The sequence below is a fragment of the Hippocampus guttulatus genome, chromosome 8 (assembly GCF_054856545.1).
Source record: "Hippocampus guttulatus isolate MCC_2025c chromosome 8, RoL_Hgut_1.0, whole genome shotgun sequence".
Classification (NCBI taxonomy): domain Eukaryota; kingdom Metazoa; phylum Chordata; class Actinopteri; order Syngnathiformes; family Syngnathidae; genus Hippocampus; species Hippocampus guttulatus.
Genome location: NC_141268.1, coordinates 23,341,470 through 23,369,269, shown reverse-complemented (window position 1 = coordinate 23,369,269; position 27,800 = coordinate 23,341,470). Strand labels below are relative to the sequence as shown.

The following is a 27,800-nucleotide window of genomic DNA, read 5'->3' as shown; positions in this document are numbered from 1 at the left end:
TGAGGGCTAGGGGGATTGTTGGGGGATTATCGTAACCTCTTGAATACAATTCACAACATTGTCATGACACTTCCGGTTAAAACAGCCCCGCCCTCCCCCTCCCTGCACCCCAACGTTGAAGATGAACATGCTTCTTTCAAGGACACTGTTAAATTCATCTTGCCTTTTCACTGTGGTCAAAATGAGCACAGTCGGCCCCCACCCCCTCCCCCGCCCGCGTCCCTCCCCGCCTTACACAGGGTCTCCAAACGCGCTCCAAAATTCCCATAAGAAAGGAACTCACGGGACTGCAAGGCACAGGAGAACACAATGTTGCATCGGAGTTTGGCAGATATGTCTGAAATGATTATCGTGTACGATTTTTGATCCCGAGAACATTTGCCAAACGATCGATTACCTCAACTTTTTTTCGAGACGCGCGTCACAAGATGGTTCCGACTGCGACCTGCGCCTTGGGGACACTGATTTTTTTCCTGAGTGGGAATTGTGGCGTCTTGTCCGCGAAGATGTCCTTCTCCAACTTCTCCGTGGATAACGAGGTGCGCTCCAGTTTCATCCACGGCCGACTGAGGAGCCAGGAGCGCCGGGACATGCAGCGGGAGATCCTCTCCATCCTCGGGCTGCCTCATCGCCCGCGACCCGCGCACGTCGGCTCCAGGCTCACGGCTGCCCCGTTGTTCATGCTGGACTTGTACAACACCGCCTCGACGAACGCACCGCGCACGAGATATTCCAGCTACGATCCCCATCTGGAGCCCCAGGCTCCCAACCCGGTCACCCCGCAGGACAATCGCTTCCTGGATGATGCTGATATGGTCATGAGTTTTCTCAATGTCGGTAAGTTTATGTCTCGAACGTTTCCCCATGATTCGAATTCCTTTCTTTTCCTGCATTTGCTCCGAGGCGTGTGAAACATTTGCCGCACAGTAGCAGTAGGATTCTTTGCAAATATCGACACCGAAGACTCTGGTTTCAGGTGTTCCTGTCTCCACCCCACACCAGTCATAACATCTGATGATCAGTCTTATGGCCACCAGGAGTCATTTCTTAGAAATCTTTTTCATGGCCAGTTAAGATGGGACGGAGTGGCGAGGTGCGAGAGCGTTGAGGCGCTCACTCCTTCGTTCCATTCCCAAGCCGAAATTCATTCACAGAACCTTTGACTGGGAGGCTCACAGGCTAAAACTACATGCTTTCAACGTGCGCCCCTTGAAATGAAATGTTTACAAATGTGCAAGATCCAACGCGGCACACATTTTGTATGTTTTTTTTTTTTTTTTTTTAATTTCTTGAAAGCTCTTAGGTAGAGGTTGATGGGTTAGTTGTGCAGTTACAGGTACTATGTTTGTACCTTTCACATCTTTGGAAATATGCAAAACCCGTTTTTAGCCGAGCGCCAACAAAGAGTTTGACGCCAGTTGCGGTGTCACCTTTTATCCCGGAGCACTGTTGCCTCACGGTGCTTAACAAGAAGGTGAAAGGCCATTTGGGAAGAGAAGAAGTTGATCTTGTCATTGATTTGGAGCTTCTACGCACAAATCAAGAGCCATTTGAGATGAACAAATCTGAACATAGCTTAGCGGTGCCGTCTACGCAAAGGCTTTTACATTGTTTTATACTTGTGAGAATGAAAGATGAGCAATAAAGACAAAACGTCATGATGTGATTTTCCCCTTGGAAGCACACCACAAAGTCGCGTGTCGAGCATTTTTCTCCGTTGTTTTGTTTTTTTTTTTCTTTTCAACTTGGGGCCCCTCATTGTGTTGGAACTGCATGGTGGTCCCCGGATGATGGTTTCAAGCCTCAAACGGATTATGGCATTTCCCATGTCAAGATCACAGCATCTCGCAGATGAAGGCGTATCCTGCAGGTGGACTGAGCGTTTGCTAGTTTTGGTGGGTGTAGGGGGGAGTTCATGGCGTCGCCATTGTTAGAGAGAATTTTCTTTCGTACAATACAAAAAGTGTTCCTGGGTGGGATGGGAATGCGTTTGTATCATTGCCATGCGCTTCTGAGATTTCCACTGCACATGTAAGTTCCGAATCTATACAAGAGTGCAGTAATGGCCTTCTTTTCTTTTTTTTTTTTGAACTGACAGCTTTTTTTCCAAGGGGGTGAACTTCAGGATGATGTCATTGCTCACGTGAGGGGGTTATTTGAAGTAACTCACGATAATAGGTGCACTCACTGTTAAAATAAGCCCACGCAGGCTTCCATCCCTGGTATTGGTTTTTAGTTTCAACACGATAAATGCACAGATTGTCAAACTTCATGAATCTGTGCAAATCCTAAAGCAACAGACAGCGTCGGGAGCAGAAGTATTCATATGGGGGAGCGTTTGTTTGGACAAAGTTCTCTCGGTAACTGTGATAATCTACAAGAAAACAGTTTGGAGTTTGTGCACAGCTGTCAAACTTGTCAACACACGCAGGCCTTAAATGGTGTGATTGGGCTAAAGTGTTCTCTTGAGTAAGAGACGGCGTGAAAAGCTGAGCTTCAAGTGTTGCATTTGATACTTGAAAGACTTCACAAATACTTCCCAAGTCATGTTTTTTTGTCTTTCGCTACTGCTCCGATATGTCAGAAAGCCACCCATGCTGTTTCTTTACAAAAAAAAAAAAAAAAAGTCTCCAAAAATCACAAATGGTTAATGGAAGCTCCATGTCTGTGGGGCCCTGCAGTGTCAGGGGCAAAGTAAAGTGTTGAAATCCCTCCCAGAGGGAAGTTTGCATATCTGAGGTCTGATCTTTGCAGCTAATGGTCCCGAACGTAAACACGCCAAGTCCTTACAAGCAATTATTGCTTTCATAAAAATACCCCCCCCCCCCACCACCACCCCCTGTTCCCTTCTAGTGTTTAATTGCGGTCACACAGATGACTAGCAGGGTCCAGAATGCACAGCTCGAAAAAGCGAGTGGGCTGAGTGTGTGTGTGTGTGTGTGCGGCGTTAGAAGTGTTTTTGAAAAAGACCTTGTCAATGTGTGTGAGGCCTTTCCGGGCTGTGACATTCAAAATTGCGGTGGTGGAGGCTTTTGGGATTGTGACGTTAGCGCGATGTGGCGCGGGCTCTCCAAAGCTGCCGATGGCTGCCCCGGTGTGCTTCGGCACACCTTCGCCAGAGACCTTTCGCGCTCTTTCCAAGGACGAACATGCTGCATAATTCTGCAAAAGCGTCAGCAAGCTTTTCTGACCGTCGTGCTTTTGGGAAGCCGGAGCGAGCTTTCATCTGGCAGGGAGGAAAAGCCGCAACGCCGCCGCCGCTTGCCGTCTTTCCTCAGCGATCGGGGACAGTGACAGATGGGAATCGGATCAGGGAGGCGCGGGTGCCGCGCAATCTGGCAGCGACGTGAATTGTGTGGATTTCGATAGGTCATGCGAACGCGTTTGTAAAAGCAGACTGGCAGCTGTGGTTTTCCGGGCCGGGCCGGCCCTTAATGGGCCTTTTCTTGTGGTGCGCACATGTGGGAGCCAAATTGGGTGCCGGGTGTGGTTTTATCCCTCATATTGGCACGAAGGGCTGACTTAAGTGATGTTTAGTTCAATCGCGTCGCAGACTGAGGCGAGAGTTTTGCTATTCCTGCTGCGGCGTTTCCGAGATGTGGTGAGAAGGCGACACACATCAGAGAACTTTGTTGGAGTCTCCAACAGTTTGGACAGAACTTGACATCACCGTCTGCTCTCGCATCTCACAGCGGCGGAACTTTTGCTCGCAAGGGAGAAACTTTCTCTTTTGGGAGCCAAATGTTGAGTATGCGGCAGCTGCAGCTTTACAATAATAAAGCACGAATCACGCTGTGTACAGGATTGTAAATTCTGCGCAAAAGCCTCAATCAAACGTTGATTTATAACGTCTGCCCAAAGTTTGTTGTGAGTACCGTAGATCAATCGAGCCTTTCCCCGCGTCTATTTTTCTTTTCCAAACAGTTGATCAGGATCAGGAACTTCTGTACCAGAAGCACCGAAGGGAATTCAGATTTGATCTTTCCCGTATTCCCGAGGGAGAGGCTGTCACAGCGGCAGAGTTGAGAATTTTTAAGGACCTCGTACAGGAACGCCATGAGAATGAGACGTTCCGAATCAACATCTACCAGGTCTTGCAGGAGCTGGCGGACGGGTAAGCAGCAATGTCTATCTATCTATCTAGCTATCTATCTAGCTAGATATCTAGCTGTCTAGCTAACTAGCTGTCTAGCTAGCTTTCTATCTGCGTGTATCGAGCTATCTATCTGTCTGTCCATAGCAGTAAATCATTATGTACAATAGGCAACAAGATCGTATAAAACTGCAGCTCGTCTATGCCTCAGGTCAGGGCATCGATTGTATATTTTAATTAGAAGGTAACGTTATTTATGATTGTATAATTCTTTCAACATCTTTTATCATTTCACGTACAGCTGTTGTCGTGAGTTGAGTTTTAAATCAATAATACATGACATTGTCATCAAGAAAAGCATTAAAAATAAATAAATAAAGCAAAGATAACATTCGAAGAAAATCACATCACTTGTGAGCTATTTTTAGAACAGGCCCGGGGGTTGCTCATGTGGTCCCTGTGGACGGCCTAGTGCCCTCGATTGACAAGCTGCCACTGATAGCACTTGTGATTCTCATCATTATCCCAACGTGAAACTGCGACGCTGACGTTTTGATTTTGTTACACAATGGCTGCAAAGGGCCGCTTTGCCGCATTTTCAAGTCGGCCCGCTCGACTTGTTTCTCCCCGCATGTTGGAGGGGAAACGGTGGAGGACGGGGAGGGGCGCGGGGTCTTTCATCGGTGACAGTGGGGCTGACGACACCGACGAGGGCAAGACCATAGTCATTATTCGCAGGCGGCGGGCCTGACATCAAGGCCACTTAGCGCAGACGAGCAGGCGTCGGAACAACAGACAGACGTCTGCTTGGGGGTCGAAAAACCACTCGGTAAACAAAGCTATTGTCTGTGAAATCAGCCTTTACGAGGACACGTTGGCTGTTGGAGCGAGACAAAATCCAGCCATTTTGCTCAAGTAGTGGGTGCGAGTGGTCATTTCAAGGTTGCGAGGAAAGCCATCATATTGGCTCCATATTGGGAGCCGAGGCCGGGTCGAGACGGGCATGGACGAGGGGACGGCCGCAAACCTTTGAGCATGTCTCGCTGACCGATTCACTCACTTGGATGCGGGTGCACTCACCAAACAACTTCGAAAGCACTGCGGTCCCAAATGCTTGGACAAACGGCTCGGATAACGGATAGATGCATGAAATTCGTCTTTTCGTCAATTTCTTGCAGCAAAGTGGATCTGTTGCTGGTGGACCAGCGAGAGGTGTGGGCCGCAGAGGAAGGCTGGCTCATCTTTGACCTGACCGCCACCAGTAATCTTTGGCTGGCCAACCCCGATCACAACCTTGGCCTGCGACTGGTCCTGGAAGACAACCATGGTCAGTCAACATGGGACATTATTGACCACACACAAAGTTTGCTTACTGCGTCACACGATGTTCATGTGCTCAAGACCACTGGGAGTCATCGGCCCTGTCATTTGCCCGTCAAAACAGACAAGGAATTTGTCAGTTATTAAAGCAGAAAAGCAAAACGCTCCAAAACCCCCATTGCTCCCCCTCCCCCGTTGCTCACTCCGTTCCGCCGCAGGCTTTAGGAGGACCCCCCGACTGGCCGGGCTGTTCACTGGCAGCGGAGTCCAAGAGAAGCAAGCCTTTCTGGTCGCCTTCTTCAAATCCAGCGAGGTTCGCTTTCGCCACATCCGCTCGGCCCACGGCCACAGGGGGCGCCATTCCAACCGCTCCAAGCCGCACAAGACTGTCCAAGATGCACTGAAGGCTGTCGAAGCCGCAACAGGTATCCAGTTCGCACGCGCTCAATTTCGATAGTAGTTCACACCGATGAAAAAAGAAAAGAAAAAAAGAACACACTTCCGTGTCACGTCAAAGAATGACACGAATGAATTCCAACAAATATACAGGAGCGATGAAAAGATTTACCAGTGTATGTTCGGTGTAAAATTATTTAAGGAATGATGACAGGGTGAAATATTTCATCAGTGTATTTTTTTGTGTATAGTTTTGGTGTTCCTAGCTTAGAGCTAGCATAAATTCCCATGTGTGTTTTTGTAAAAATGTGTGATTGTTCATATCTTAACATTTCCAATGTTAGATCTTGGCATATCGAAAGATGGCTGTAAGAAACGTGAGCTGTATGTCAGTTTCAGGGATTTGGGATGGCAGGTAAGGTGTACATTTTTTACCTGTGCTCTGTTTTACGTATTCCTTCTAGTAATGTAACTGGATATTCACCTTTTATTGCCTTGAGGACTGGATCATTGCGCCAGAGGGCTACGCGGCATACTACTGCGAGGGGGAGTGCGCCTTCCCACTCAATTCCTACATGAACGCCACAAACCACGCCATCGTGCAAACTCTGGTCGGTCTGACGACGGCCGCTTTTGCCGCAAAGGTCGGGCTCGGTGACAAAGCGCGTCAACCGATTGCTGCGTCTTCTCCACGCAGGTGCACTTTATCAACCCGGGAACGGTGCCCAAGCCCTGCTGCGCTCCCACGCAACTCCACGGCATCTCCGTCCTCTACTTTGACGACAGCTCCAACGTCATCCTAAAGAAGTACCGCAACATGGTGGTCAGAGCCTGCGGCTGCCACTGACCGCTGCTCGTCCATTATACAGCATGAGTCCATTTAGGAGGGATGTTTACAAAAAAAAAAAGGGGGGGGGCAGGAAGCAAGAAATGGTTTACTGTCTATGTCAGGGAGGAGGCTTTTATCTCCGGGACTGTATTTATGACCGGCAGCTGACCACCGGTCACACAAAAAGGGGATTTCAAACTGCTTATTTGCATGCATTTCAGTGCAGCTCTGGAAGGCCGGCGACCAAGGTTTTGCCCAGTGAGACCGAGTAACGTGTCCTCAGCGTCTATGTAGGCAGTCGGCTCCCCTCATCAGATCGCCACCCGCAGCCATGAAAACTGCCACTCGACCCCACAGACGTCACTGTCCCAATCCTCGGAGTGCTGTAGGAGAGTTTTATGGGTGTATTTTGGAGGTCGGAATGATGGACTGTGAACACCGACTGGTTTGACCCGTTGCTCCAGATAATGAAACGCGGTCTTAAAATGTCACCGCGATTGAACTCGTTTTATGTATGACGACAAATTTTGTTTTCTACGGCATTCATGCAGCAGAGAACCGCAAATGAATACATGGCTACCTCTGTTAAAGTAACATTTCTCGCCCGATTTAAATTTTCAGATTTGGCTAACCGTGCGATTTGTTGTAGACAAAAAAAACCCCGCTGGCCTTGTGATGTCGTGAAACGCAAACCGTGCCGGTATTTATTTTTCTGCTTGGGGCAGAGGCTTCTCTTGCTACAGTAGCTGACGGGTGATGAGCTGCACTGCTGCATCGATGGGAGAGCATCGTTCCTGACGCGGCAAAAGCTGGCCGAGCGTCGAGCGTGGATTTGCAATGCAGCTCCAGCATAAATCCCGTCCGGTGGCAATTGTGTGCAAATTGGAAGAGAAAGTGTATTGTGCAGAGGGATTTCAAAACAAACGCGCAGCCTAATCCCATTTAATTGCAACCGCTACACTTGTTTCACAAACATTATCGGTAGGAGAAAACAAAGTACAGTCGACTGTCCATTCCACTTGAGAATATCCTTTCAGACCAATTTGGATGGCTGCGGACAGTCAAGCGCAGGGGAAAAAAACAAACAAAAAAACATCCAGACAAAATTAAATTGCGTGTCCGATACTCCGTTGCAGGACACGTCTGGCATTGCTTGCTCAACTACAAATGAACACATTCCCTCGGTATGTGGCTGCTGGAATAAAAAATAAACTTCTCTCCCATTTTACATTCTAGAAAATGTACAGTATTCCCATAAATGCAGAGTAAAGAAAAAAAAACATGTACTTTGAATGCTTCAAATTGAAAAAGGGAGGCAATTCTTAAACGAGTAGAAAACTACAACCTCTATTTACAGAACATAAATGTCAAAACTTTCACACTCTGCCGCCATCAATTTTGGGGAGGGCTCGCTGTTCTACTTCGCTCTGCCCTTTGCGGCCCCGCCCCCAGAATCCTTGGCCTCTCAGGAAGCGTCCCTGCACGCCGAAAGTCTCCAGGTTCAATTTTTTCTCCTCTGCCCACGTGGTCCTCCTGAGGACACTCACAAACCATCACATCAATTTAATACGCCGTGCGAGGGGGCTGGGGGAGGACCCCATCCTCACCTGGGCTTCACGTCGGTCGAGATGTTGTCAAAGAAGCCCTTACTCTTGTCGTAGTACTTCTCACCGGGCGTGTCCTCCTGTGTATGCGCGCCTTCGGGGGCCTCTAATGAGGAGGCCTGAACTGTGGCGAGGAGACCGAAATGGATCAACATTTTTGCTTCGTATGAATATTATTGAACTTCGACAGTGAATCTCTTTGTTGGGGGAATCGGGGCCGAGTCCTGCCGCGCTACGCGAAAAGTAATTATCAAGCTCCAAATAGGTTTAGACTAAACGGTAACTGCCAATATGGCCACAATAGTGCTGAAAACAAAAAAGAAAAGTGAATTAAGCCCAACTCCCTTCACCGCCAAGATGCCACCAAAAATGGAATAGGTGAGTTTGCAAGCCAAATAACAGGATAGGTAAAAAATAAAGAAAATGAAACGCAAATGGCAAAGTTGCAGGCGCTGAAGCGCAAACATGCGGCAGCTCACCGTAGACGTCAAATGAACCCACCTACAACCTCCTTTGTGAGATAGTCTTTAAACTGAGCGTTTGCCGATTCAAAATCAAAGTCCGACTCAAACTTCAGAGTGTTGGATTTTGAATTCTTCACAAGTAATTGGCCCCTGTTCCAGTTCCTGGACCTGCGGCTTCCTGCACAGGAACACAGACAGGCGCGTGTGCGCACACACAAAAAAACAAACAGACCCCCGAACAAAAACGTTTGCTGCCGTCTGGAACCATAAATTGGCAAAATCTTGCAAATAGCAGAGATATTTCGATGTTAGGTTACCTTGTTTTCGCCTTTGTTTTTTATTCTCAGTGCTTCGGCCTTGTGTTTTGCTTTCACTTGGCTGGGATGCGGTTTGATCTAGAAGAAAAGCATTCGATTGACCTCAACGTAACAAGAGATGGGGATTCAGATGAGTGAGCCGTCTAATTTAAAAAAAAAAAAAAGAATCTGAAATAATCTTACTGTTGTGGACATTCTCTTTCTGAACCTGGGAAACCGCGTGCTGGGCTGGAGGAACAGTCTGTCTGAGCTGCTGCGGCTGAGTTGAGGATTTCCCCTTTTTCTGAGCACTGCTGGCCAAAGGAACCGTCTGAACGGCTTGCTCTACCATCGGAGCTCTTCTGGCGGGGATACCGTGGAACCCTGGAACCGCACGGTAAAACTGACATACGGACGGCGGAAAGACGTGCAAGTGGATGACTACCGTACCGAGACCCTGCGCCGCGCCGTACTGCTGGTTGAGGAGAGAGCCGGGAGCCAGCCGATTGTAGGTGGGCATCATGCCTTGGTAAGGGCCACAGCGTGGCCGATATTCACCAGGGGAGCTTCCGAGAGACGACTTCAACAGCAAAAGAGGAGACATATGGAAAGCTGAACATTTCGTCGATATCCACGATAAGCAGGTCACGGTCATGCCAGGGCTGTGGCGAATTATTTAATTAAAAAAAAGAAAAGAAACGGTCATTTACAGTAGTCATGACAGTGTATTGGACGGCGTCATCTGGCGACCAAGCGTCACTTTGCATTATTGCCCTTGTCGTTCTTTTCCATGGTGCCGCCTTTGCGGGTATGAATCTCTTGAGGGTTGTCGAAGCCAATTCCGATTCATGCACCTCCACCCAGTCAAGCGTGCGCCTGTTGCCGTTTAAAACAGGTTCTTTTAGCGCACTTTTTCTCTCACCACATTCAACTTCAAGTTCTCCCACGAGATGAATAAAACATCCATCCGTCGTCTCTCTCATGATGGACATCAAATAAGTGTTGAAAGGGCTTCGATTACCTTGCTGCAAAGCCATTCGAGCACGTGGGCGATAAGGACCATGCACCACTACACTCATTTTCCACGTTAGACGCAAGCACAAGTGTGCACAAGTTGACAACTGCTGGTAATAATCAATACTCCTGGTGACAGAATACGGTGGGGTTTTGCATTCTGAATCATATTGCGTTTGTGGAATATGATTTAAGCAGCAAAATCCATCCGGGTTTAGCGATCTCAGAGGGCGGCCATTTTGCCACTTTCTGCCTGCTGAAAGTGACTTCACAGTTAATCGGGCTTCAAGTAACTGCGCGGCTGGTCTTCACTGGTTAGAGCGGTGCAAAATGAGTGTCATTTTACCTCACTTCAGTTACATTTAGTTATAGTTAGTGGAAGGCAGTAGTGGGGAAAAAAAACGAAGAAAGAATCGCGCGTCGACAACTGCATCGAATTCTCCTACTCGAGGGGATTACAAAAACAAACACGTAGCTGACAATTTATAGAGGACATCAAATATCGCCCTTCGGCATTTCTTTTTAACATCTCAAACGCGCCCCATAACGATTTCCCAAAGCAAGTCAAAAGAGAAGCGCGAGAACACACCTGTACAATAGCAGGATCTCGAGGCAGCCCATGAGGCGGTTTTGTTGGCTCGGACACGGTGATCTCCTTGATGTCACTTCCTCGAAATATGATGTATTCATAGACTTCATCTTTTGGTGGAAGTGGGCTGCCAGCGTGCCGGTCCTCAGTCCCGTATGACTTGACTGTGACAAATGCACGCAGTCACGCGGTTGCTTCTCGAAGATCCCGGGGGCCGCGCGATACGAATTAGGCAACGACGAGGAGCTCACCTTTGGCCAGAGCAACAGTGGACCTCTCGGTGTCCACGTAGGATAAAACCCCTTCATAACGAATCTGCGCCTTCGATATCAGGCTTATCTTGCTGCCGATGTAAGGAGTTCCGCCTCGGCCACTCATGCTTGCAGCAGGTGAACGACCAACGAGAGAAAGAGACCCGAGTTTAGCCGAGCGGCAGGACGTGAACTCATCAGCGACGAACAAAACTGGCGGCACCTGCGTGATTTATAAGATCGGCAGTGACGCAGTTCGGTTGGCGGGCAACCTGCGTTTCAGCAGGGTTGCTTTGATTCTTCAGTCGGCACGCTCCGATATTCAGAAAAGCGGGCGGTGGTGTGCTTTAGGAATTTGAATTTGAAAATAAAATAAAGAAGAAAGAAAAGAAAATACTATACACCCCATCAAAACCGGTTTGCATAGATTTCCTAACGTTGTGAACGTACAAAGAAAAAGTTAAATTGGCAAATAATGAGATACACCATGCCCGTATGTTTTTTTTTTTTCCAGATTACACAGATTTTATTTTTGGGCACTGACACTATGAAACAGGTCTCTGAAACAAGTCCATGGATGGGGAATATCTTGCATCTTTAAATTGGCTGTGCTATGATCAGGTTCCTTGGTTCAGGTTCCTCTAGTTTGCTTCTGTGTCTGTTTTCTCTAACTTAAAAATCTGACAACTCTGTGATCATAAGAGTGTGCATGTGTGAGTTGGTGTCCTTTGACCCTCTCTTTCAGTGACTAAATATAGCGCCAAAAAACACAAAACTGCCGACACAGAAGACAAATCGCTGCTCCTGCTTGCGTTCACTGCAGGCACACGCGCACAGCAAAATAAAAGCAAGGCACGCTTTACGTTTTCTTTTGACTTCATAAAGACTGCAAGGGCTGCTCAGAGACACATGGACGGGCCAGATGTGGCCCACGGGTCGTATTTTGCTAAACGGCAGTAAGTCTTTCAGTTCATCCATGATGAGATCAATAAACCAAGAAAAAAATGGAGCACCAAACTAAAACCTCTGGTTCTCCTTTGAGAACCTAAACTGTGACTACACCCCTGTATAGATCTGTTCTGCTATCACAAAAATAGTTATGCACATACTTCAAAATATTTTCAGGTTTCTATTTTGTTAGTATTTATTTCTTAAGGGCTTCTTGCTATGTGGTGAAGTGGAGCCATAGCGCCCTCTACTGGTCAGCCACCACCGAAAAAGCATACAGTATTATCCTGCTCGCTATCAGGGGTCATTTGTGACTGATTTTAAAAAAAAACATTTCTTAGCTATCTGTACTTTACTTGAGTATTTATTTTTCAGATGAATTGTTACTGATTACGCTGTTGTTGTTTTTCTTTCTTGTGTGATTATTTTAAATGCAGTAAGTGACAAACTAATTTTAAACCAAAGGGACTTGGTGTGAACATCTGTAAATGTAGAGGGCAGGTTTAGCAAATTTTTTTGGTGGGACTTCTTACCTCTTTTGAATATGATTCATCGTGCATTCATTTATTTTTTGGGAATGTACTTTCTTTTATTGATAATAGAATCAAATCTTCCTTTATGTGAATGTTTTTTCTTTATCAACATATTTTTCACAATCATTTTGTTAATCTTTCCAACCTCTGCGGATGATGACTTGATGAAAAAATATAAAGACCCAGAGAGAGGTGAGGTGAAGGTGAATGTGATTCAGTGATGACAAGGTGCCAAAAACAGGGTCCGCAGCAGAAGTGTCAAACCCAAGTCCAGCAAGTAAAAGTCTGCCACAGTTTGGCTTGAGCCACAGGTGCTTCTACTCAGGAAGTTCGTTTACCTGCTCGTTGCGTGAAACACATTTGGCTGTAGCCAAACTCTGGCATGGTTTTTTTTACTTTGTGGGCCTGGATTTGACCCTCTCTCGTCAGCAGTGACGTGAGGAGGAATCAAGGAACATTTACGAAATGAGGCAACAGATAAAATAAGCATCATGTCATTTTTTGAACATCTAATTAAAAAACACATTGTCTGTAATTGACACTGAAAACGCCCTTTCACATTTGCACTAAAGTACATTTTAAATAACTTAAATGTTTTTCATTTAATTGAATTAGTACTTCTACTTTAAATCCAACGCAAGCACTGTACTTTTTGCAGGAATTTTGAAAATTGTGATCATCGGTTCATTTTTGTGGGCAGGCAACAATACTGTAGAAACATTTTTTGAGGTTGTGAGACAATGTTTGTGCCTGACTATTGTCAACTGACTCTGAATTGACTGACGTACAACAGGTTGGGGATCCGGTAAGGGCTCTTTTTTTTACGTTTTAGTACGTTATTTTCGCGAGAGAAAGTCTGGTTTAAAAAAACGTGGACATTTTCCAAAATGACGACAGGGCAGTTAACTTGGTTTGTAGTGCTTCGGCAATAACGGAGGTTAACACACTCGGTCCCGCTCGAGGGTGACGGCGACAGCAGCGAGTTTCCTCTTGGGCGGGTGCGACGCCCACTCCGCCTCTTTACCACAGCAACTTCACTTTCTGCACACAGCAGTCGAGCCATCTTGCACCGCGTCTGCTCTGTGTTTCAACCTCGAAAAAGGACCGTTCCTTTTTTTTTTTTTTTTGTAAAACATAGTGACAACTCACTAAAAGTCACACTCGGCAACTTTCAATCGGGGCGGCGAGCGCAGGCGTACAAACGAGCCGTTTGGGCCGCGCAATATGAGGAAAAACACTTAGAGACGGCAGCCGCGTTTGCTGCTAGGAACGAATGCTCTGGAATGACAGTTGAAGCCATTAGGACCGCCTTTCACGCCGCCGAGCAGCCAATCACAGGTCAGCTGAGGGCCTTTGACGAGAGGCCGAAGTTGTTGAGCGCATGCGCTCGTCACTCGGTAAGTACAGTTACCGCTTCACTTCTCGCTAGCTCGCCGGAGAGTAAAGATGGCGCCTGTCGCTGGCCTCCCGGACGAGCTTAAATCACACACGGAGGTGAATAAAGCCGTAGTCTGTCACGACGAACGCTCCGGAAACGCACCATTGTTGCGCTTGTCTCACAACAACCACTGGGGAAGGCGCGAAACACTTGACCATTAAATGTTACTCCGTAAGGCGCTAACGTCCACTTGGGACTTGGCTCAAGACGATAGCTCGGCAGGTATGCTGTAACGCCAACTAATGTGTCGCTCTCCGTGTGTAGGGAGGAACACGCTGGCAAGGGAGATGAGTAGATTTGCCAAAGCCTAGCCCCGGCACTTTCGTCGTCGTTTCTACTCCTAACAAGTTGGAAGTGCATGGGGCGTCAACATAACGACGTCCCCATGGTCGGTCGGCGGACTTTGCCACGGCACACGAGGCTGGCAGAACACTCATTGCCAGCGCTGGTGTGACTTCTCATCTTCACTCGTCAGGAGGAAGTGGGCTCATACTCTGCGCAGACATTCAATGACCAACCATGAATTGTCACACTTCAGGAAGTGCTGTCCCTCCTGTGGGGAAGACCGTGGCGAGTTGCCATAACAGCTGTCAGGTGACGTCCGTCAGTAGCACTGGACAGGTGCTGCCCAAGGGGTCGAGCGCTGCCACCGCAAACACGGTCATCCACACACCTCTGCCCAACCCGCAGACTGTCATCGCCTCGGCTCCCACCGTGACCCTCGTCAGGCCTCCGATGCAAACCGTGCAGTTGGGTCCCACTTTGAACGGGAACGGCGATGGGATGCGTGCGCTGGCGGCCCCGATCAAGCCACAGACCCCTGCCACCAACGTGCCGGCTGCATCGCAGCAGTCGGGCACTTCTGACGCCGCCGGTGCCCCTTCAGCTGCCGGTCCAGGTGGCATGCAAACTCTGACGCAACAGATATTGTCACCCAGGCTTCCGCTGACATCCACCGGGCAGCCCAGTATACATAACATCCAGCTTCCCCCTGGTGAGTGTACCGTGCTTGCTCCAGTGAACAGCATGAAAATCTCCATGAAACCCACACGAGGTAGCAAATGAGTCTCAAATTTCACTCAAGGATGCATTGCTTGCGCTGTTTGGGCCAACTTGGGCAAGGTGCTAAAAGTTTTCACGCTGTGTACTGAAGTAGAAGTTGATACCTAAAAAAGACTTATAAGAGTAGATTCCGTATTCGATACCGGCTCCGGCCTCCGTGTGTGGAGTTTGCATGTTCTCCGCATACCTGCGTGGCTGCAATAGGCTCCGGCACATGCGTGACCCTGGTGAGGAGAAGCGGATTGGAAAATAGATGGAAGGATGAAAAATAAATCAAGTACCGGCTATTTCCCACTTTTGGTCTTAGAAGATCTTTGCAATGGAGCAGGAAAGGGACTTCTTGGAAAAACGGCGCTAAATCTCCATTAGGTTAAATGTTTTTCAGGAATAAAATGGGGGTTTGGACCCCCCTCCCCCCACCACAAATAAACGCAAAAAGTATTGAACAATATCTGCGACGAGGCAAATTCTCAGGACTGTATTTCATTTATAGCACGAGCGCGGCGTCACCTGTCGTTACGAGTTAAAATCAACTTGAACACATATATTTTCCCACTCTTTTTTTTCCAGGGATGGTGCTCGTCCGCAGTGAGGCTGGACAGCTGCTGATGATTCCTCAACAGGCCCTGGCCCAGATGCAGGCACAGGCGCTAGGTGGCGCGGCACCCCGAACTGCTGCACCAAACATGACGCCGGGCCAGGTAGTATCGCATACTCTGTTTTAAATTTGTTATCATGATGATGTTTCCCACTTTCAGCATAGCGCGTAGGCCCCACCATCGTTCGTGTACGTCTTTTCGAGTGAAAAATTGTGAGCCAAGGTCATCATGAATCATTATTTCCTCTACAGTACTTGTGCATTTGAAATAGATTCAGTCTGCCCTTGACAAATATACATGACTTGATGGGAGCCAATATAAGGGCTCTGACAACAATTTCTGAAGCTTAAAGTCCCCTCAGTCGGAGACAGTGGAGCTACACCAGCAATAAATAATGTGCCGCATCGTAAACATTCTACTTGCTTGAAATTGTCACTCATTTTTGCTGCGTTTTGACCGTTTTGAGTGTAAAACGGAGCCGACCATATCACGTGTTGTTATTTCTGCCTTCGTCCAGGTTCCCGGAAACGCCGTCATCAGCAGACAAACATCTCCGAGCGCCGTTATCCGCCAGGGCTGTCCAACTCCAGCATCGTTGCCTTCCACCACCGCTCTTCATAGACCTCCTGTCCTTCAGGTGCTCTAGTCTGACTGTTGGAATGCATTTCAGTAATTGACACCAGAATCTTCATGTTCACAAAATGAAACAATATGATCATCACCCCCCCCCTAGAGTTCAGTGGGGACGGCAATCCCAGGAATGGCCCAGAGAAGCCAAACAGCCAGGGCCACGGTTACGTCAGTCACAATGAGCAAAGTGAGTTCTGTCATTGGGAAGCGAGAGACCTGTGTTTAAGAGCCCTGGAAATGTATCTTCTAGGGTCACTCAGATGATACATCTGACACGTGTATCATTGATTGATTGGTTCATTCGTTGATTCTCCGAAGCGCTCATTCTCACTAGGGTCGCGAGCTCTGTGTATCAAATGTGGTCAAACGGTACATGGGAGTGCATCCTTTCCACCCATCAGGAAACGATGGAGAATGTGAACAAATGTAGGAACTTCTTGTCTACACTGATCAAGCTGACTTGCACCGGCAAGCGATTCAGCGAGGCCGCCAGTGTGAAACAGCTGGTTAAAGACCTGCTGGTGAGTGACGAGGCCGGCAGAGCTCAGGCGTGCGCGGCTTCGACATCCGCATTCATATCAGCTCTGTCGCCAGGAGAAGAAACTGGAAGCTGAGGAATTTACCAGCAGACTGTATAAAGAGCTTAACTCCTCACCCCAGCCGTACCTCGTGCCTTTCCTTGAGGTAAGGTGTCTCGCGTCCTCATATCGCTCTTCATTTTTGGCTTTGCTCTAGCAGACGGACAGGTTCCTCGCGTAGAATCTCGACGAGCGGATTGAGGTTACCGCACTCGAGTAACGTTTGGCACCTTGCGTGCAGAAAAATCTTCCCGCCTTGAGGCAACTCACCCCGGACTCGGCGGCCTTCATCCGGCAGAGTCAGCTCGCCCAGCCGGCCTCCGCTTCCGTCTCGTCCGCCTCGGCGAGCCCCGCCGCAGTTGTCCTGGCTAGCCCGGCTCCTCGCCTCTCCGCCCAGATCCACAGACCCCAGCTTCAGCCAAACGTTAGCAAGCCTGGACACACAACGTCACTGGTAAATATGGGCCACTCGCGCGGATGTAACTCTCTCCAACACAAAAAGCGTCCATCCGGCAGCTTTCCGAGTTCTAAGAGACAGAAGCCTCCGCCGCAGGTCCTCCAGCCTCAGCAGCCGAGAGCCGCGCTCAGACCTCAGGTCCCTTTAGCCGTGTCCTCCGTGGCGAATCTCAGGAATCGGGCCCCTGGCCGCGTCGTGCCGGGACAGCCGCAGGTCCAGCTCAAAGAGCTGCAACCCTGTGAGCAGAGGGCACGGGAATTCGTACTGACTTGATTTGTCTCGCGCTCATCGACACCGTCTCTTGCAGTTCCCCTGAAGTCGGAAGTTTCCAGACAAAACTCGGCTGCGGTCTTGACTCTGGCGCAAAAGGATCGACTGAAAGAAGCAGGCGGTACCTTCAGGTGAGATTATGAGGCGGTTTCGGCCAACAAACGTACACTCGCTGAATAATTGCACCCGTGGTTGTCATTTACAGCAGTAGGGATGGACATTCAAACCAACTCAATCGGATAGATTTATTTTTTAATTCAAAAAATAAAATGCATAAAGCATACAACAAAACAATTATCTCACCTGTTATTTCAGGAAATTATCCAGCGTTTGCCCGGGAAAAAAATGGAATTCTAACATGTTTTCTCCTGAAGAAAGAGGCATGAAGTGCATTGTTTCACCCCAAAGGATGAAAGCCGCCCAGCAGGTCCAACATTTACATGTCCACGCCAACTGCAACCAAATCTAGTCGAGCCGAGAACGCAGCACGCAGATTCTGCACTCGCCTAACATGTTCACTGGCCAACGTCGCAACTTTCACTTGCAATCTGCTCTCGTAGAGATCGACAGTATTGCAATTTATGGAGAGGGAGAGACTGAAAAATAAATAAATACAATAATAGTCCCAAAAAGTAAAAATCCCCGTTCACCCGATTGTGACTATGTGATGAAGTGATTGAAGCACCGCTGCACCTATTTTCACAGAGACGACGACGACATCAATGATGTCGCCTCCATGGCTGGAGTCAACCTATCTGAGGAAAGTGCCAACATCCTCGCCACCAATTCTGGACTGGTAGGAGCAGTGACGCGTTCCTGTAAGGATGAGGCTTTTCTTTCCTGCGCCATGTTACAGCGGAGAATGCTGGAGATTGGTGAGACACGAGAGCTCTTCCGATCATGTGCTCCCCTGCAGGCATCTGCTAATGAAATATTATTCCCGGTCAGCAGAATTTCACATTGCACTTTTAAATTCTGGCACGATATTTGACCGTTCTCCGTTTTCGGCTGATTGTGGTTCAGAGACTCGTATACGACAACCTGGACGGCCCGGATGCCACCTTACTGGCCATCACGAGGAGTGAAGCCGCTGGCGGCCATCTTACGTTGCCACTCACAAAGCTCTCCCCACTTGAATGTATTGATTTGTCCGCGGCGTTTCACATGATCTTCTTGTGTGTCGTGCGCTTGCACTGATGAATTAGGGAGAAGCTCTAAATGCACGTGTCATCGGTAAGAAGAAAATTGTACTTTTTCTCTTATACAATAATGTGTACCTCAGAATGCCACTCAAAGATTCGTCTGCATCATGATGTGAGAAATACGAGCAACGTGAAATGAAAGCAAAAGAATGGCTGTCAAATGTCACCTTAACTTTTGTACGCCCCGATTCACACGTGGTCGGGGACAGAGGCAGCGCAAAATGGCCACCCTCGGCTTTCGGCTGCGAGGGCCGACCGGCGGGCCAGGTTATTATATACATCCGAAGCGAGCTTTAATTGCAATCGTCGAATCTTTTGACATTTTTTTAACGATTGCCCAGTTCCGTTTATTTGATTCCGTGGCAGGCTTAGCACCCCGTTCACGCAGCTGCAAACGCTGCTCAAGGTTTAACGACGTCATTCTTTCTGCTTTAGGCCGCAGGCACGGAGTGACAGATCTCGGTCCAGAGGTGATCAATTATGTCTCGCATGCGACACAGCAGCGACTCCGCGATCTGCTGGAAAGGGTTTCCCTCGTGGCGCAGCAGAAAAACGGCAATTTCAAGGTTTGCTTCCAGCTTGAACACCGTCACAATGGACTCATGGTTCTCCGTAGTTTAGAATTTGCGCTTTGTTGGTCACAATTTTTTAAAATTTGACACAAAAGTGACATTTGTAGCTTCAAATTCTTGCACGCTTGGTTCATTTTGCCAGAATTACTGACACAAGACCGATTTTCCACAACACAAATGAAATAGAAAACCCAAACATTTTAACTTTTCGCTTCACTGAATGAACCCGGACACTTCTCTGCCGGCAGGAAGAGGACACCCATGAACAGAGCAGTGATGTTCGTTCTCAGCTAAAGTTCTTTGAGCAGCTGGATCAGTTGGAGAAACAGCGCAAGGAGGAACAGGAGAGGGAGATTCTCTTAAAGGCAGCTAAGGTACATCAAAAGTGGCCTCGACACATCCAAAACATGGATGCTGAGAGTGTCATTTCTATTGATATTGCTCATGTTTGTTTGTTTTTTTTTGGTCAACGCAGTCTCGAGCTCGTCAAGAAGACCCGGAGCAGCTTCGTCTGAAACAGAAAGCGAAAGAGGTGAGAGGAGTCAACCACTCTGTTTTAATGACTCGAACGTCTGGAAAGATTGACGTCTAAGTTGGTGGCGTTATCTTTTTTTTGTTTTTTCCCCCTTTCCAGATGCAGCAACAGGAGCTGGCTCAGATGAGACAGAGGGAGGCCAATCAGACTGCTCTGGCCGCCATTGGCCCTCGAAAGAAGAGGAAGATTCCGCATTCGCCATCTTCCACGGCTGCCGCAGAGGTGAAAATGACTGCAGCACGCTTTTATTTTAGCCACGTGACGGGCCAAGTAAGACGGCCCAGTGAGAACAATTGGTAGACTTTGCGATTCTCGGCTAAATCGACAAACTGCCGTTTGTCTTGCTCCGTCCTGTCGGTACCCAACCACAGCGGTTGCTTGAAAAATCATGTACTTCGTTTAACCGTGCTGTCTGCTCCATGTTCAACTGGCCTGAGTAGCACATGGAGCTGGAGACATATTTCTCTCACCATGCACTATAGAACAATTTTTACGCTTTATTTATTTAGTTAGTTAGTTTAGCACGCAGGCTAGCAGCACATTCACAAATAACATCATTGTACAATCCAGGGACGAGTATTTTCCGCCGATTGGCGGATTTCCAACTTTTTCCGACCCAAATGACCAATCTCGAGATGGGCATGCGCTAATGTTAGCATTAGCTGGTGCTAAATTGGCCCGGCGCATAATGTTGCTGGTGCCGGTTTACCTCGTTCGTTATGTCTCATTTCCGTTAGCATCCACCCCCTCCACCCATCAGCAAGTATGTTTTGGTTCGAGGCGGTTGCCATTTTAGCATGCTCTTTGCATGGAGATTTGGTGTAACGCTCCACCTTAAGTGTCCTTAGCATTCTTAGCTACTGCTTGGTTGGTAAGAGTTTTAAAAAAATTTAAGAACATGATGAATTGGGGCTTTTTTTTTTGGTGCAATTTGATCACATTTCAGTTCTAATTTTGGTGAGTTCATCCTCTGGTTTGTTTCTCAATTGCACAAACCCACCGCGCTTACCCGGTAATTCTATCGCTTTGGGATGCTAATAAGTGCAGCGCTTCAAACCGCTTCTTCTCAGAAGAGTTTCCTCAAGTCGAAAGGACGAGCGCTGCCCAAGCCAAAGTTGTCAGCCATTAATTTTCGACCGCAAAACACAAACACAGGTTTTGCACTGGCACGAGAACGGTCTCAAAGTCACTGTGGCCCATTTGTGTTGCCTTCCAGGGATCAGGCCCCAATCTTTCCGGGGGTGCCGGCTCGGCAGGCTCCAGGCCTACACGGCAGCGCATCACGCGCGTCAATCTCAGGGACTTGCTCTTCTGTTTGGAGAACGAGAGATGCACCAGTAGCGCCAGTTTCCTCTACAAAGCCTTTCTCAAATAGGCCCCGTGTCCGCAGCTAAGAGAGGAGGGCGAGCTGTCCCGGGAAGCTGAGAGCATACAAAGTTTTTATGTTCTGTTTTGTTTTGCTTTTTGTTCCGCTTGGGCGGATAGATAGAGGACCTCAAACGTCAAAAGTACATACTGCGTGACTATATACCGAATCACCTTTCTACCTCCCCCACCCCTAAAGGTGCATTTCTTTTCTGAGCTGCAATGGACACTGCATCTTCCCTGAAAATCTGCTTTATTGAAGAATTGTCTGATTTTTTTTTTTTGGAGATAGATTTTTCCAATTATGCAAGTATGCACTCACGAGTTGATTCTTTTTCCTTGGTGTTCTGTGCATTACAATTTCAAGCACTGAAAAGAAATATTTTTGCTTAGACGGCGTTTCTATGTGAAATCATGATCTTATTTTTAAACGTACCTTCACAAAGTGTGACCTACTGAAATTGCCTTTCTAACGGTAAGCCATATATAGCGCACTCTGCTGTAACCCAGAAAGCAGTGAATATCGAGCTCCCCATGACTTATACTGGATCTTATTGGACCCATATTTATTTACCAAATTTGGCGTTGAATTGTTTTTTAGCTACTTATTTCATTTTATTTGGTACATTGTGTGTCATGTTCCTTGAATTGTAAATCCTGTGTTTTTCCCCCTCCACCCCCAACTCCTCTTACATGTGTAGATTTAAGCGTGAAGAGTGCTTCTGTTCTCATAACTTTTGTTTGGGTTTAAATCATGCTCAAGTTGAAGTCTCTTGATATTTGCGTTGGTTTGTTTAGCTGCCCACGTGTCACTGTTGTGCTCTCTCTCTCTCCTACATAGTGGAGTTATTTCTCTACCCGAATCTATTTTGCGCTTTTCAGCCCTTCATCTTTTAGGATCTATGATGAATCGTGTATATTTGTAAATGTTGCAGCTTAATTTTTACCTATTTTTAATAGCCGTGAGAATGTACCCGAAATAAAACAAATGTTTTCTCCAATGAACATTTGAAATAAATTTATATTTTACACTAATCGTAGTTCCCCTTCTGAATGTAGTTTCTCATAGCGCGCGGGGGGGGGGGGCTTATAATTCCACGCGACACCGATTGCTTGTGTCTCGAGAAAGAAAAGTAGCACTTGGTTGCCAACAAGTACAGTTGGGGCAACGGGTTTTGCTCCTACTGGAACGTGCCTTTTGGGATAAACTTTTATAGGCTTTGTGTTGTCTTTCACTGCTCTTGCTCAGGTAAAAATGACCGCAATATTTTGACTAGATGGCTATAAGCACCGAGTAGTCCGAAGAACGGTTCAATTGCAGTCATTTCCGACTCCGAGTTCCCAGGGCTTTGTCTGTACTCTTGTCATGTTCTCGGCGCTCTGTCAACATCTGCCCCGTCAACCCGTGACCCTTGTTTGCAAGATGCATTTTCATCAGTGTGATAGTAGCCTTGGGTCACAATGACTGGGAGCAGCTTCACACCAACAGGTGCAAAGTTGGATTTGCCAACGGCAGACATGTCCAGCTCCTGGCCCGCCTGTTTTCCAGCTCTGGGCTGCAACGCACCTGATTCAGATGATCAGCTCTGAAGCAGCATTAGAACGATCCTGATTATTTCAATCGGGCGTGGTGCTTCTGCGACAGCTGGAAAACGGGCAGGACAGTGAGTGGCCCTTGAGGACCGACTTTGGACACCCCTGGCCAACGGTGTCCAAGCTAGGGATGTGAATCTCAGCACCGAGGACGATTCGATACACATCTCGATGCACTACCAGCGATGTGATACTTAAACGATACATGGAATTTTCTGGCGGCACGATGCGATACGTTTCACCGTCTTCACGATCGGATACGACACGATACACATTTAGTTCAAATCAATGCGATCCGATACGATACAATGCAATTCGTTGCAATATTGTGCAATTAATCTTGATGCAAATAAGCAAAGAAAAAAAGTTTTAAAAAGATGGAATTCAGTATGGTATTGCAAAAAGGATACCACTTTATTCCGTATAAGCAGTAGAACGTGTAAAACAACTTATTTAAGCCCTTTCACAATTGGGTTTTGTGCAAAGAAAATGTAAACAATTTGGCACCTGAGACTCACAGCTGTTGCTGTCGTGTAAACACAAACGGACTACTCTCACTGAGTGTCTTGTATGAAATATCCATCTCCATAGGACAGGAAAAAAAAATACAATTTAAACAATGTGGCAGTCACAGCCTCAAAGCTGCTGTGTGTATTGTAGCGTACACAGACCACTCTCACTGAGTGTCTCAAAATGAAATGTCCAAAAGAGTCATCCATATATAGTTTTTCCTTGCGCGGTCACAGTGAGCTGCAAGGGGACCCCCAAAATAAGAGGCGATTTTCTTTCTGATCCTGACCTGGTTTGCCAAGAGTTTGTCCGGTGTCCGACGAGGAACTGGACGGGGATGCGGGGGAGGGGGCGGGAAACTTGTCGGTGATGTGGTGCCGTCGCTTTAAGTGGGTCTGCATATTTGTGGTGCTGCCGTTGTATGGCTTCTTAGTGCGACATTCTTTGCAAATTACGGAGGTTTTATCAAGCTTTCCGTCTTTCCTTTCGAATAAGTAGTATTTCCAAACATAAGATCAGAATGTTGCGGGTGCATTAAATATAGTAGTTTCCTCGCTGCTGCTTGCGCGCACATAGTGTTTCGCGAGTGGTGTACTGCACCGTATGTGTCTCACGGCTTCCGTTCGTATTCAACACAAAACGCAAAAATAATGATGGTGCATTCATTGCACCTAGGAAAGGGCAGAGAGGGGACGTTTAACATGAATAAAACGACGCTTGAAACGGATTTTACCGATACCCACCAATGCATCGTGATGAATCTAGATTTCACCCGTCAATTGCGTCATACCCAGTGAATGAGCCGATGCACTCGCATCGCACACGTGCGCATCCATGCATCAATTAATGTCGATTCTTTTCCACACCCTTAGTCCAAGCCCAGTTTTCAACTTTTTTTTAAAAGAACGGAAGTACTCATTGAAACCACAAGATGGAGTCAGCTCCTTTTGCAATACACCTATTGCAGACCATCTACGGACTAAAACGGGAACGCAGAGTTGTTAAATGGCAAAATGCATCCGTTTGATTGAATTGCGCAAGTTCTTTTTTGTTTTGGTCACCGAACTGTTAATGCTGGGAGAAAGCAGAGCCCGATTTTGTTGTCCCTCCACGAGTGTTTGTCAGGTCGAGAGCCTCGACGACCCCGTCCATCGTGCCCGCACCCAATCCGCTCCTTTTCGTGGCGATCCTTCTTGCACTCATCCCCGCCGCTGCTCTTTCAGACTTAAATCCACATAAGCTCCCGCTGGAGTGCCGCAGGCAGAGCAGCAACGGGGGATGATGAGGTTGCCTAGCGACGTCTCAGTCACTGCACCCGAGGGTGTTGGGTAAACACCCCGAGCTCGCCAGAGGGAACAAGAGGGAAATAATATTTATGACTAGTCGGTTGTTTGGAAAGCATCGTAGACACCGTTGAGGAGAGTGACGTACATGTACGTTTTTGGCACTCATATCTTTCAGCTATTACTTCATTCACGTGTGCGTTACGTTCTTTGTTTTTCACTCTGTGAAACAGTGTTGACCTGCCCGTGACATGCTTTTGAACCCTTATCTTTTGCAGGATTTCCTGTTGAGAGGGTGGCCCTGAGTGTTCATTAATTAAATGAGCCTGGCCAACATGCACACATGGGAAGGGAGACTACAGATTCTCTTTTTCCTCACGGAGCGAGCAGCAAATTGCCAAATGACAACAGGTTTTGTGTGAGGGAAGGGGGCCAGATCCCGATCCTGATTATTCTTATATTTTTTATTTATTTTTTTACTCTTTACCCGCAGGACAGCGGACAGGGTCCCAGTCAGCAAAGGCATCTGGCCCGGATTCGGCATGAAGCTGGCACAGCTGGCCTCGAGTCGGCACTGGCATAATGCATGTGGGCCGAACACGGCCCAGAAGTGGCAATGGAGGCACTGGCTTGACTCTGGCAAACTAGATGAGGGCCAGTTGTGGAGTGAAGTATTTGGGCCAGAAATCAATTTACAACTCCGGCCCGTATATGGCCAGCCAGTATTGAGCCACCCTTAAATGCGGTTTCAGATTTATTTTTTCAACACACAGCCTTGTTTTACAACACACACACACACACACACACACACACACACACACACACACACACACACACACACACACACACACACACACACACACACACACACACACACACACACACACACGCGCATGCGCGCGCGCGAGGTTCAATTAGGCCCGCAGGATACTTTAAAAATGAAATAACACAGACACAGAATTAATATTTTTAATAAGGTGCAATTCATTGAGTATCCGCTAGAAACACTGTTTTGCCCAGAGAAGAAGACAACAGCAGCCTCAGTCCGTCACTGAGACATACCCATGACAGCAGACGCTATCAATAGCACTCTCACATTTACACATTTAATAGCCCTCTCCTTAGTTTGTAAGGTGTAGGCAGGGATTACATTTAGATTTTATATGCACGTGTAAATGGTTTAAAACTTCCTTTCTTTATAAATCTTGTTTAATCATAAAGAGCATTACTATATTTTTCAATACCAAATACTTGTTAAAGTTTGTACAATCAATGGGATCAGTTGCAATGCATATACTGTATGTGAATGATAAAAGTAAATTGCACATTTGTTGAAGGAAATGTAAAGTGCTTCATGAAATGTTTTGTAAAAGATACATTCATTAAATTTCCACATTTTCCAAATGTTCTTGTGCTTCTTTATACCAAAACAAAGGAAAGTCATATTATTTTGGTTGTTTATAGCAAAGTATGGTATCATTTTAATGGTCCGGCCCACTTGACATCTACCGAGGCCGTATGTGCCACCATGTGAAATGAGTTTGACACCAGTGATGTATAGTAAGGCGTTTTTAGCCGAAAAAATTACCATGTGTAGTAAGGCGTTTTTAGCTGAAAAAAACGACCATGTATACTAAGGCGTTTTTAGACGAAAAAAACGACCATGTATAGTAAGGCGTTTTTCGCCGAAAAAAACGGCCATTTGTAGTAAGGCGTTTTTAGCCGAAAAAAAACCGACCATGTATAGTAAGGCGTTTTTAGCCGGAAAAAAATGACCATGTATACTAAGGCGTTTTTAGACGAAAAAAACGACCATGTATAGTAAGGCGTTTTTCGCCGAAAAAAACGGCCATTTGTAGTAAGGCGTTTTTCGCCGAAAAAAAAACGACCATGTATAGTAAGGCGTTTTTAGCCGAAAAAAATGACCATGTATACTAAGGCGTTTTTAGACGAAAAAAACGACCATGTATAGTAAGGCGTTTTTAGCCGAAAAAAATGACCATGTATACTAAGGCGTTTTTAGACAAAAAAAACGACCATGTATAGTAAGGCGTTTTTAGCCAAAAAAAACGACCATGTATACTAAGGCGTTTTTAGCTGAAAAAAAGGACCATGTATAGTAAGGCGTTTTTCGCTGAAAAAAACGACCATGTATACTAAGGCGTTTTTCGCCGAAAAAAAGGACCATGTATAGTAAGGCGTTTTTAACCGAAAACAACGACCATGTATAGTAAGGCGTTTTTAGCTGAAAAAAACCCGACCATGTATACTAAGGCGTTTTTAGACGAAAAAAACGACCATGTATAGTAAGGCGTTTTTAGCCAAAAAAAACGACCATGTATACTAAGGCGTTTTTAGCTGAAAAAAAGGACCATGTATAGTAAGGCGTTTTTAACCAAAAAAACGACCATGTATAGTAAGGCGTTTTTTGCCGAAAAAAAACGACCATGTAGAGTAAGGTGTTTTTTGACGAAAACAACGACCATGTATAGTAAGGCGTTTTTAGCTGAAAAAAACCCACCATGTATACTAAGGCGTTTTTCGCCGAAAAAAACTACCATGTATAGTAAGGTGTTTTTAGCTGAAAAAAAACGACCATGTATAGTGAGGCGTTTTTGGACGAAATTTTTAGCCGAAAAAAAGGACCATGTAAAATAAGGCGTTTTTAGCAACAAACAAAAAACGACTATGTATAGTAAGGCATTTTTGGACGAAATTTTTAGCCGAAAAAACGACCACGTATAGTAAGGCGTTTTTTTGCCGAAAAAAACGACCATGTATAGTAAGGCGTTTTTAGCCGAAAAAAACGACCATGTATAGTAAGGTGTTTTTAGCCGAAAAAAAGACACCGCATAGTCAGGCGTTTTTAGCCGAAAAAAAAGACCATTTCTCGTAAGCCGTTTTTTGACAAAAAAAACGACCATGTATAGTAAGGCGTTTTTGGACGAAAAAAACGACCATGTATAATAGTAAGGCATTTTTGGACGAAATTTTCAGCCGAAAAAAACGACCATGTATAGTAAGGCGTTTTTCGCCGAAAAAAACGGCCATTTGTAGTAAGGCGTTTTTCGCCGAAAAAAAACCGACCATGTATAGTAAGGCGTTTTTAGCCGAAAAAAATGACCATGTATACTAAGGCGTTTTTAGACGAAAAAAACGACCATGTATAGTAAGGCGTTTTTCGCCGAAAAAAAAAACGACCATGTATAGTAAGGCGTTTTTAGCCGAAAAAAATGACCATGTATACTAAGGCGTTTTTAGACGAAAAAAACGACCATGTATAGTAAGGCGTTTTTAGCCCAAAAAAACGACCATGTATACTAAGGCGTTTTTAGCTGAAAAAAAGGACCATGTATAGTAAGGCGTTTT

At 46.6% G+C, this 27,800-nt stretch overlaps 3 protein-coding genes across 11 annotated transcripts; 2 read left to right on the top strand and 1 right to left on the bottom strand.

Moving 5' to 3' along the window:
* The first annotated feature begins 288 nt into the window (after positions 1-288).
* LOC147201911 (bone morphogenetic protein 7-like) lies at positions 289-7,615 on the top strand. Its single transcript, XM_086118304.1, has 7 exons — positions 289-837; positions 3,925-4,114; positions 5,272-5,420; positions 5,632-5,838; positions 6,154-6,224; positions 6,310-6,420; positions 6,507-7,615. The coding sequence occupies exons 1-7, from the start codon at positions 429-431 to the stop codon at positions 6,654-6,656; spliced, it is 1,287 nt and encodes a 428-aa protein (XP_085974430.1). The 5' UTR covers positions 289-428; the 3' UTR covers positions 6,657-7,615.
* LOC147201910 (protein LSM14 homolog B-like) lies at positions 7,567-11,167 on the bottom strand. Of its 2 annotated transcripts, XM_086118303.1 has the most exons (8): positions 10,857-11,167; positions 10,606-10,769; positions 9,453-9,582; positions 9,207-9,386; positions 9,024-9,101; positions 8,744-8,884; positions 8,246-8,366; positions 7,567-8,171 (listed from the first exon to the last, which is right to left on the bottom strand). In XM_086118303.1, the coding sequence occupies exons 1-8, from the start codon at positions 10,981-10,983 to the stop codon at positions 8,015-8,017; spliced, it is 1,098 nt and encodes a 365-aa protein (XP_085974429.1). In that variant the 5' UTR covers positions 10,984-11,167; the 3' UTR covers positions 7,567-8,014. The 2 variants fall into 2 exon arrangements, with proteins under 2 accessions (XP_085974429.1, XP_085974428.1); XM_086118302.1 differs by having other exon boundaries at positions 9,207-9,582.
* A 2,224-nt stretch (positions 11,168-13,391) lies between these two features.
* taf4a (TAF4A RNA polymerase II, TATA box binding protein (TBP)-associated factor) lies at positions 13,392-22,080 on the top strand. 8 transcript variants are annotated; one of them, XM_086118413.1, is made up of 18 exons: positions 13,392-13,734; positions 14,040-14,223; positions 14,314-14,369; positions 14,466-14,769; positions 15,408-15,538; positions 15,954-16,073; positions 16,170-16,253; positions 16,468-16,587; positions 16,661-16,750; positions 16,886-17,098; positions 17,198-17,339; positions 17,409-17,502; positions 18,077-18,246; positions 19,009-19,139; positions 19,394-19,519; positions 19,621-19,677; positions 19,780-19,902; positions 20,897-22,080. In XM_086118413.1, exons 4-18 carry the CDS (start codon positions 14,511-14,513, stop codon positions 21,053-21,055), a joined length of 2,019 nt encoding a protein of 672 aa, XP_085974539.1. In that variant the 5' UTR covers positions 13,392-13,734; positions 14,040-14,223; positions 14,314-14,369; positions 14,466-14,510; the 3' UTR covers positions 21,056-22,080. The 8 variants fall into 8 exon arrangements, with proteins under 8 accessions (XP_085974539.1, XP_085974538.1, XP_085974535.1 ...); XM_086118412.1 differs by lacking the exon at positions 14,040-14,223; XM_086118409.1 differs by having other exon boundaries at positions 14,040-14,163; positions 14,251-14,769.
* The last annotated feature ends 5,720 nt before the right edge of the window (positions 22,081-27,800 follow it).

Coding starts and splice junctions, on each gene's coding strand:
- taf4a (XM_086118409.1), top strand. CDS start 14,295: ATGAATTGTCACACTTCAGGAAGTGCTGTCCCTCCTGTGGGGAAGACC. Junction 17,503..18,076: donor GAAGCAGGCGGTACCTTCAG/GTGAGATTATGA, acceptor CTATTTTCACAG/AGACGACGACGACATCAATG. Junction 19,520..19,620: donor TTCTCTTAAAGGCAGCTAAG/GTACATCAAAAG, acceptor TGGTCAACGCAG/TCTCGAGCTCGTCAAGAAGA.
- LOC147201910 (XM_086118302.1), bottom strand. CDS start 10,983: ATGAGTGGCCGAGGCGGAACTCCTTACATCGGCAGCAAGATAAGCCTG. Junction 10,770..10,856: donor CACTGTTGCTCTGGCCAAAG/GTGAGCTCCTCG, acceptor CATTTGTCACAG/TCAAGTCATACGGGACTGAG. Junction 9,583..10,605: donor GAGATCCTGCTATTGTACAG/GTGTGTTCTCGC, acceptor TTGCTGTTGAAG/TCGTCTCTCGGAAGCTCCCC.
- LOC147201911 (XM_086118304.1), top strand. CDS start 429: ATGGTTCCGACTGCGACCTGCGCCTTGGGGACACTGATTTTTTTCCTG. Junction 4,115..5,271: donor TTGCAGGAGCTGGCGGACGG/GTAAGCAGCAAT, acceptor AATTTCTTGCAG/CAAAGTGGATCTGTTGCTGG. Junction 6,421..6,506: donor ACGCCATCGTGCAAACTCTG/GTCGGTCTGACG, acceptor TTCTCCACGCAG/GTGCACTTTATCAACCCGGG.